The sequence below is a fragment of the Drosophila arizonae genome, chromosome 3 (genome assembly GCF_054131065.1).
Source record: "Drosophila arizonae isolate 15081-1271.41 chromosome 3, UAZ_ARI_1.0, whole genome shotgun sequence".
NCBI classification, from domain to species: domain Eukaryota; kingdom Metazoa; phylum Arthropoda; class Insecta; order Diptera; family Drosophilidae; genus Drosophila; species Drosophila arizonae.
The window spans coordinates 12,049,459-12,059,591 of record NC_142923.1 but is presented as its reverse complement, the minus strand read 5'-3'; the positions used below and the strand labels follow the sequence as shown (position 1 = coordinate 12,059,591).

At 38.1% G+C, this 10,133-nt stretch overlaps 1 protein-coding gene across 7 annotated transcripts; it reads right to left on the bottom strand.

Moving 5' to 3' along the window:
- Positions 1-92: 92 nt before the first annotated feature.
- Dap160 (dynamin associated protein 160) lies at positions 93-10,116 on the bottom strand. Of its 7 annotated transcripts, none has more exons than XM_018002211.2 (12): positions 9,974-10,116; positions 9,163-9,724; positions 8,128-8,535; positions 7,635-8,065; positions 7,308-7,581; positions 7,095-7,242; positions 6,777-7,040; positions 5,760-6,710; positions 5,365-5,580; positions 5,011-5,284; positions 4,774-4,947; positions 93-1,620 (listed from the first exon to the last, which is right to left on the bottom strand). In XM_018002211.2, the coding sequence occupies exons 2-12, from the start codon at positions 9,324-9,326 to the stop codon at positions 1,217-1,219; spliced, it is 3,708 nt and encodes a 1,235-aa protein (XP_017857700.1). In that variant the 5' UTR covers positions 9,327-9,724; positions 9,974-10,116; the 3' UTR covers positions 93-1,216. The 7 variants fall into 7 exon arrangements, with proteins under 7 accessions (XP_017857700.1, XP_089322228.1, XP_089322227.1 ...); XM_089466102.1 differs by having other exon boundaries at positions 10,002-10,098; XM_089466101.1 differs by having other exon boundaries at positions 9,163-10,103.
- Between the last annotated feature and the right edge of the window lie 17 nt (positions 10,117-10,133).

The following is a 10,133-nucleotide window of genomic DNA, read 5'->3' as shown; positions in this document are numbered from 1 at the left end:
TCAATTTTAGTCATACTTTCCAACTAATTAATTACTGAAGTATCCGTTAATCAGCGTGTAAAAAGTAAGCCGAATGTTTTTGCCATAAACAGTCAAGTTGCAAAATAATACCAATAAATAAATAAAAACGTATTCATAAGTGAAACTAAATTAGTATATTACATAAATACCAACTAACTAGTTCATAGCTATTTAGCAAGAGTTGTGTAATTTATAAATTATTTTTGTAAACATTTACGAGCCACAAAATGAATAATGTGAAAGTTTAGCACGAGAGGGTCGCTCGAGGCGACCCAAGAGTAAATCTTATCTTATAAGAAGTATGCGTGAATTTTGACTGTATGACTAGATCGAGGTAAAAACCCAATAATATATGGAAAATCAAGTGAAGAATAATGCCAGAACAGAATCCATTTCTATCATCCATTTGCTGATTTAAAAACTTACAGTTTCAATTGCAACGCGCTTAGTCGATAATTGTTTACTAGATTTGTGTCCTACGTGATTCTTTGTCTAAGTACATTTATCCAAGAAATTGCCTTCTAAATATGCACATTTGAGCTGAATAAATAAAATAAAATTACAATTGACCGAAAATTCCGTTAAGATTGGATATAAATTATACTATTAAAAAATAAATTTTCTTTGGTTAACTAAAATACATATATTCTATTATTTAAACGAAAGACAATAAACAGCTGCAAGAAATGTGCGAGTTTCTTGTGAATTGTCGTTTCACTTAAAAGAGAACAAATGAATAAAAATGATGAAATAAAATACATGAATGAAATAAAATCAGAGCTGTGTTACTTATGAGCGCGTTTTCTATATATAAATATACAGAATATGTAAGTGCAATGCAAACTTTATACATTTAACGACAGCTCAACAAATAAATTCCTTGAGAACATAAACTAAACCAAATAAATTGAAAGAAATTTGAAAATAGTTTGCAAATTTTCATACTGTAGGCCTTAAGTTGTGCATATTATAAAATATAGTATAACAAAGTAAAGTAAAATTCACCTAATTATTTAGCAAAACACAAACCTAAAATGGAAATTAAATACAGCAAAAATAATACAAAAATAAAACTTGTAAACTGTTAAACTGATTTTAAATATTGTATAAGAAAATTTTACTAAAAATAAAAATCAAATGAAAAATCAAAAAAATGCAATTTACAAATCATTTCAAAAGCAAATATAAATATGACTCAGCACCAGCAGCGCCACTGCGTGCAATTGGGTTTCTTGGGCAACTGCCAGTCCATGATGACACCACGACCCACCAGACGATTGTTATGGTCCTCCATCATTGCCCGCGCCAGCGTCTCATTGCATGCAAACGTGACGTAAGCACAGCCCATCAGCTGGCCATCTCTGCGCTTCGTTATGTGCACCGATTGAATTTTGCCGCGCAACCGTTCGTCTGGTGTGGCATCACTGCGCTCAGGCTCTGGCTTGCAGCGCCAGTGTTGCCAGAAGCGCTGCAGAGGACGTAAAGCCGTTTGATTGGCTGCCGTTGCGGTTGAGGCTGCGGTGGCACTTGCGGTTACGGATGTGGCAGAGATTGCGGTTGGGCTTGCCGTTAGCGCGCTTTGAATTTTAGTTTTGAAAACTGTGTAAGTACATAAGACGAATATCTAGAGAATTGAAAATCAAAAGATACTATAAATTGTATTTGAAAATAAAATAACTAAAAAAATTTTTTTAATTTCAGAGAGATGTGGTTTGAATATAAAATCAATTGAAATATTTTATATATAAACTTATCTCTGATATCACCTGCCGCCAAATAACTAAAGAAATATCAAAGTTTTTGTTTGAAATTTTGTTTATACATTTATTTCACCAAATATGTGTTAAATTTTTGTCCTTTTTTTAATTTCATAATTTCATTTCGTTTTGAAACTGATATAGTTTAATATGTTTATTGGTATTTTCTCATTTTAATATTTGCATCTCTTGAAGAACTCTTTCTATATATATGTATGTATATATTTGTGTTTAGTATGTATTATGTATGTATTTATGTTTGTATCTCTGCAGATCTAACCGAAAAACAGGACTTCTACATAAGATGTTCAAGTTCCATGTGCATAACGTACATTATTTGTGTTATATATATATGCAGGCATATGTCTGTATGTGTGTATGTTAGTATGTAGGTAAATATGTATATCGATGGTCATCATTTCGCTTTTAAAGTGTATCTGCGTCTGTGTGTGCTAGCTAATGCGTATATATTAAATTTTTTTATTTTTAGTTTAATATTTTATTTACTGCTTAGTGAAATTCATGAACGCTTTAACCACTAAAAACAAATACGCGTATATGAGCATTATATGTATGCAAGTGTGTGTGGGTGTGAGTTTGCTCTATAAGAAGTGTGCATTCCTTACTTAAGGTAAACATAAATAGTTTTCATTTATTTTGTTTTCGCTATTTAACATTTTGCTAATGAAATTTATATCATTTACTCAATATATATTTTGTTTTTGTTTACACACATATGTTAATAAGTTTTTAAAGTTTCAGCTAAAAACTTGCCAAAACCAAAACGAAAAAAAAAAAATACGAAAACTTTTTAATGAGGCAAGTTTTAGGAAAAGCTTTTCTTATTTTTTCGTTATCCGATTTGGATTTCTTTTTTTTTTTTAGTAGTTATAGGTCCTATATAGATGCATATTATGTCTAGTTTTTGGTATGCAATAACAAGTTACTAAATTAGTTTTCATCATGTTAAGTACTGGATATCGTTTTGAAAGGCAATCGAGAGTGTGAGTGATTTCATTGCAGATATAGCATTAATAGAATATTCAAGTATATTTATATATTTAACCATAACTAGCATAGAGCTGATGCACAGCATAACAGAACAGATCATAATATAGCCATATATATATATATTGTACTAGATCATATCATGTTTATATATAGCTAATTTGTATTGAAATCGTATAATGATCTACCCACAAATTTTATACAATAATTTCATTTTTCTTATTTTTTTTTTTTTTTTTTTTTACAGTATTCTAATCAACTTTTAATCCCGCTTTAAATGCTGCTTGCAAAACTAATTTAAATATGGCAGTTAAAGTAAGCGCTTAAAACAATTAAATCAGGTATATAAACAAAAAAAACTCATATATATAGTTAAGCGATTGAAAATGTTATATGTATTACCAATACTGTTGTATGTGTGCTTTTAAGCCTTCTCCTCCATACCAATTTGTATATATATATATATATTGTTTGTATATATAGTTGTGAATGGTCTTTATGCTTAGTATTTAGTTAACAAGTAATATTAAATATATGTTATATACAAACACATGCACATATTATTGGAAAACACAGAAGACTATCTTTATATATGGGTGTAGTTTCATAGGTAGTGTATATATATATATATATATACTATTATATATATATCTTGTTTTTTCGATTTTATTTGGGGGAAAAACACTTTAAATGTTTAGAGTATATAAATATTGAGTGAAACACATCTAATACAACAAAATTGTAATATTTTTCTTGATATAACTATGTTTTTCCTTTAACTCATTCTATATGCATATTATATGTATGTTTGTGTATATATATATATATACTATTAAAAATGTTTGTATGTAACTTGATTTCGATTGCGATTTGTATTCTTTATGGTAATTTGATTGATTACATTTATGAGTTTTTTTTGAAGTTGCACATTTGATTTTACGACAAGAAGATCCTTGAATATTTAAAAAAAAAATCAAATAAAATATCTCATATATCTAAAACTATAAAGCTGAAGATGATAACTGACTAAACACGAGAGAGCGAGAACCCTAAATTTTAAACAACTTCAATATTTAATAATACTCATTCAATTTTTTTGGTACAATTTGATGGTATGTGATAATATAAGACGTCTTTAAAAAGTCTGAACAAAGTTACGAAACTAACAAAATCTCGCTAAATTTCGACTAGATGTTGTTTAATTTGTAAATGAACTTAATATAAAGGTCCGTGTAGACCTGGTTTTATTGTTGTAGTTGCTGTTGTGTGCGGTGTAGTCCTAACGCCGCTTAAAGACCAAACCCGATGACTCGTTATACGTTTCCTGCGCGCAGCAGCAAAAAGTTTAAAGATTCAAATAATAATCAATTAGATTTTCGATATTTGACTTTTTTTATATACAGAATAAACATGTTTTTATCTATGTATAAATAATAGCAGGTAAAAGTACAAAAAAATTATACAAAATAAATACAAAATCAATGGACTAAATACACAAAATGTACGTATAGTAAATAAATGTATATGTATAAGTATATATATATATATAAATGTATATGTATATATGTATATGCAAATTAATATCAGTTAAAGCTAAAGATTGGCTAACAAGGATACAAACGTGTTTGGATTGGGCATTTAACTTAAAATTAAATAATTGCTAAACAACTACATAATAACAATTAACAATATACATATAGGTAAATCATACATGAGTGTAGATATTGCAACAAATTAAAGCTAAAAATCATTAGATAAATAGCTTCCGAGACGTTAGGCGTGGCGAGAACAAATTGGCTTTACTTATTCGATATGAAATTAAAATAGCATTTTTAGCTTTAGATACACAAAATAAACTGGAATGTGGGAGAAAAGAGAGCGCGTGTGTGTGGGGGTGTGACTACTTGTAAAGCATCGTCATGATTGTAGCTGGCGCTTGTTGTGGAGATTCACTTGGTTTTAGTACCATTCACTTTCGCTGGCTTACCGGACGTAACAAACGGTCCCACATAATTGCTGGGGAACAGGCCAGACAGGCCATTCAGCTCGCCGCGCCACCATTCCGGCTCATCGCGCCCCAGTACGCTGATGATGTCGTCCTTCTCGAACGAGAGCTCGTCATCGTTTTGCGCTTTGTACGGATATAGAGCAATCACCTTGTCTGCATATGAAGAAAAAACTATATTTAAAAACATGTTCATGTTGGATAAGTTTTATAGCCAACCCAAAATCTGTTCGGTCATTTCGATGCGGCTGCCAGAGACGGGCGTATTACGTCCACTGTTGCGTCCGCCTTGCAACACCTTGACATAGGTGGCCGGGAACCAACCGATTTGACGCCTTCTGCCCTTGGCCTGCAGCTCACCCTCCCACCAGCCGGAGTCGGTCTTCTTGCGTATCATGATCAGCTGGCCACGTGTCAGCGACAGTTGCTCGCTGCTGGTGGCCTCGTATGGTGCTATAACTTGTGCTATCTCAGAACGCTTGGCGCGCATGCCCTGCAAAATAATTAACGAAATACGGATTCGTTACGTTTTATGGAGCTGGAAGTGTGGGCGCATGTAGGTCAACTATTTACGGGTGTCATGGAAGAAGTACGTGACATGGGCCGGCTGTAGCTTTCGGCCGGTTCGCTCTGTGATTTGGATTGTGTGTTTATCTGCGATACTTCAGTGTCGAGATCTTCGTTTGTGTGCGACTCCTCCAGCTCGGCCGGCTGGGTCTGTGACTGCTTTACTTCTACCGCTTCTGGCTGAGCAGCATATGAAGCACTAATGCCGTTGTGTGTGACCTCCTGGACGAGCGAGCAGCGTGATGTGTGTTGATGATATTGGGGTTCAGCAAATGAAAAGCATTGGATTAGTAGATGAGCACATGATGGTTAAACACGAATCGTGCGTTACTTTATACAGTTGCAGTACGTATTATATTTGGCTGCATTTTGTGATTTGAACCATTATGACATAGACTCACCTGTTCGACGGGTTCAGGTTCAACTGCAGCTTCAGCTGAATTGGCGACAGCAGCCGTGCCTACATCGGCCTTTTGTACATAGTTCGACGGGAACATGCCTGTCCGATTGCCAATAGTGCCCGTCCACCATTCGCCCTCCTTCTTGATGACCATGACCATTTCGCCAGCGCTAAAGCTCAGGTCACCCTCCTCGGCGGATTCATAAGGATATGCGGCTATATAGTATTCGACATCGCCTAAAGCAGCATTAGTAACAGCAGCAGCATCAGTTGCTGCCAGCGCTGACTGTGCCGCCAAGGCGTTATTGTCCACGTAGCTATTGGTAAGGGTCGCAGCAGTATCAGCAACACTTGGCACTGCCACTGCCTCTCCGGTTGCCAATGCTGTTGACCCGTCCTCCAGCTTCTCCACGTAGGACTCGGGAAACCAGCCAGTATGGCCATTAATTTCACCGGCCAACCAGCCGGGCTCAGCGTTCTGCTCCAGAGGCACCAAGATTATGTCGCCGGGCACAAACGTAATCTCCTCTGCGTTGCGCGCGTTGAACTCATAAACGGCGCGATATTTGACGAAACCCTCAGGCGCCGGCCCGCTCAGATCAACAGCGGCTACCGTTTCAGCAGCGGCTGTATCATTGCTTAGGCCATAGCCACCATATGCATCGACAGCAGCTGGCACGCTGCTGGCAGTACTGCCCCAGGCGCTGCCAGTATCCCAAGCAGATGTGGCGCTTATTGTGGCTGCCTCATTCTTGCGATTATATTTCAATTCGAGCACCGCCGTGCGCTCCACATCGTACTCCTTGTACAGATCCTCGCATTTGGTAATCAGTGCAGAAAGCTCGGCCTTCAGCTCCTGCATGGTTATATCGTTCGAATTGAGATCTTCTTTCTTGGATTCGATTTCTTTTTTAATATTTTCAACTTTATCCTTGATCTGCTTAATCATCAGCTACAATGAAAATAAGCATTAAATATGCCGTATATTCTATTCTAAGTCTTGTTCAGACTTCCTCACCTGCTTGTGCGCAAACGCTGCGTTTAGCTGCTCTTGCTGTCCTGACTCGCCGGGTATGGCACCGCTTACTTTGCTCTTGGCCTCCCATTTCGCTCGTTCCTGTGTTAGCTGCAGCAACTTTGCGTTTTGTTCCTTGATGCGCGCCTTTAACTGCGCCATTTCGCTCATGGAAGTGTCGCGCTGAGTGCGCATGCCATCAATCACTGACTTGACATTAGTAACTCCAGCGCGTGTATCGCATATCTTTTGCGACAGATCCTTGATCTGTAAGCGAGGCGAATTTAGTTATTATAAAATTTGCATGTGTGTTTTAGGTACCTTTTCGTTCAGTGTGCTGAGCTCCACGTTTAGCTGAGTGTTGTGTGCTTTCTGCTTGAGTACACGCTCCTGCTCCCGCTGCTTTTGCGCATTCATTTCGGCAATGCGTGATTGCTCCCATTCTTGTTGACGTTGCTTCTCCAGCTCTCTATCAAGAAGAAATAGTAATTATTTAATAATATTCACTCAGAATTTTTATGCTTGTCCACCGACTTTCTGGCCGCCTCTTTGGCTTCCAGCTCACGTTTGCGCTGCTCTTCCTTCTCTTGCTCGATTTCACGCTGACGCTGAAGCTGACGCTCCAGTTCCTCCTGTTGTTTGCGTTCAGCTTCAAGACGTGCCTTTTCGCGTTTTTCTGCTTCCTCCCGTTCCTTGCGCTCGCGCTCTTCCCGCTCCTTACGTTGTTGATCCTCCATTAGCTTACGCCTGCGGTCCAGTTCAACCTTGCCCTTCTCATAGTTCTCCTTGCGCTTGTCCTCGAACGAAGCTAAATATATCGATAGTTTTATTATGGTAAATAACATCTAATGTTCTACTTACTTTGCGGCAAGCCGGCAGTAGGATCAGCGTCCGACATGACAGCGCCTTGCGAGGAAACCGACGTGTGACGTGATGCAGGCTGCGAGCCTGGGCGAGACCCAGTACCGGAGACGGAACCCGGTCGCGACTTGATTTTACGCAAGCTGGGCGGCACCCAATCGAGTGGCAAAGTAACGGGTATCTTCTCGCCAGCCATAGCCTTTTCGCACAGAAACATGGCCAAGATGAACTCGTCGCAACTGAGTCGGCCATCACCATCTATATCGGCAAGTGTCCAAATCTGTGCCAGCGTTACCTGCGGCAATTTGCTCTGCACAAGCACACTACGGGCCTGGGCACCCGTCAAAAAGCCCGACCGGGTGCGATCATTGGCATTAAACACCTGCGTGTATTTGCGTTTCTGTGCTGCCTGCACGGCCCACTCCGCCTGACTGTAGATGGAGGAATTAATATATTAAAAGAGTGGCTCTCTTTTCTTCTCTGGTTTACTTACGGCGATTCGATGGAAGGAGCCCGCTCCGAAATGGACATATGACGACTAGGTGGATTGCTTTGCGGAGGCGAGACAATCGCTGCGGGCACAGCAGCAACAGGAACCGCAACTGGTGGTGGAATCGCTACAGGTGGTGCCACAACTGGAGGTGGAACAACAGCAATGGGCACAACCGGCGGTACAGCTGCAATGTTTTTCAATGCATCCACGGGACTCATAGAGCTGGTTGAACCACGGGGCGTCATAGCAGGCGACGGACCGCCTACAACATCCGCTAGCGAGCTGAGCAGTGTGGGAGGCAAAGTTTTGGGCACTTCCAAGCCGCGCAGCTTCAGATTGATAAGCTTGCAAGCTATGCTGAACTCATTAATGTTCATTTTCCCATCAGAGTCCGTGTCAGCCAGTGCCCTACACATACAAAACACAAACAACGTTTTAGAGATGTGCGCATGTATGGAAATTTTCAGTACATAAATCATAGATCAACATATAATATCGAGTTATTCTCTATTTTTATTGCAAATAAAACATGAGATATAGAAAAAAATAATAATAATAATAATAATAAAATAAAATACATTTATATTCTTACAGTTAAAATCAGTTTTCCAAAAAGCATCAACTGTAACTAATTTACTATAGTTTTCTAACCGTATAATAAGTTAATTGTGTTGTTGACCATTTTATATTGAAGACTCATGATTAACTATATGTGAGCAGTGCAAACGTATAAAAACTCATTATTAACTAATAATATTTAACGGAGTTACTAAAAGAGAAAAAATAAATCCTCCACAATACACATATATAAACAGTTTTATATTTTTCGTGATTCATGCTTAAGAATTAGTTTGCAGCTATTCATTATCACATCTCTAGTTCATATCAACAAAATGGGAAAACAAAGAACAAAACAAAGCATCGGCAAAATTTTTGTTGTCATCTTATCTTTGCCAGCATTGCACAGTGAATAACTGTATGTGAGCATATACATATGTGTATATTAACAACAAATGAGTCAGTTCAGCTACTCACCATATTTGACCCAAGATCAGCGGCGGCAGCTGAGACTGCAAAAAAAATCCTTTTGCTTGGGCTCCGGTTACAAAGCCGCCCTGGGGTTGTAGTGCCTTGAACTGCTCTTGGTACTTGATCTTCTCCCGCTGGGTAATAACCCATGCATCCACTGCTGGATTCATTTTGTTTCCTGTTTTCTGTGTGCCTCTACTTGGAGTGCGAACTTCGCAAAATATACTACACTCTGTATATATGATTATGCGTGCATATACGTATGTATGTGTACTTTATGCTATCCACACACGCTTTACGCCGCGTATTTTTCGTAACCGACTTTGACTCCCCCACACCGATAACAACAACGACAAGAAGCTTTCTCGCAGTGGTGTGTGTGTGTTTTGTTCTTGTTTAATGCGCTCTCTTCGGCCGCTGAGTACACATCAAATACATGTCATGCTTCTCTCCACTGTGCACTCACACACACACTCTCCTTTGCGCTAGCTTACGCTCTTTTTACTATTGAGTATCCGTTTTGCTCCCACCACCCAACAAATTTTCACAATGGATTTTTATGGTTTACCTAAAATGCAATTGCAAATTATTAGAAACACATCATAATCTTATCTAACGGCAACTACAACAAATAGGAAACAAACACCTCAGATTAGAGTTTGTGAATGTTTCAGTTGTATGAGAATTGACACTCGGTTATTTGGTGGGCGTTTTGGTTGCTCGAAAAATTCACTTCCATATATTGCTGGTATTGATTTCTATTTAATTCGAATCTTTGGAATTGTGTGCCTTGTGTGGTGCTCGATTAAGTGCATACTTTTCATTTGAACACTAAATTATGTTACGTTTCTGTTATTTTTTAGCTTCGTTTTGTCGTGCAAATTAAATGTTCACGAACTAAGCATAACGAACTATCCCTCAGGTGAACGAACCGAAAAAATTAACTTTGATTTGGTTGTTCATTCACTAGTTCAGGG

Coding starts and splice junctions, on each gene's coding strand:
- Dap160 (XM_018002211.2), bottom strand. CDS start 9,326: ATGAATCCAGCAGTGGATGCATGGGTTATTACCCAGCGGGAGAAGATC. Junction 8,066..8,127: donor GCTCCTTCCATCGAATCGCC/GTAAGTAAACCA, acceptor CTCCATCTACAG/TCAGGCGGAGTGGGCCGTGC. Junction 7,243..7,307: donor GCCAAAGAGGCGGCCAGAAA/GTCGGTGGACAA, acceptor TCTTCTTGATAG/AGAGCTGGAGAAGCAACGTC.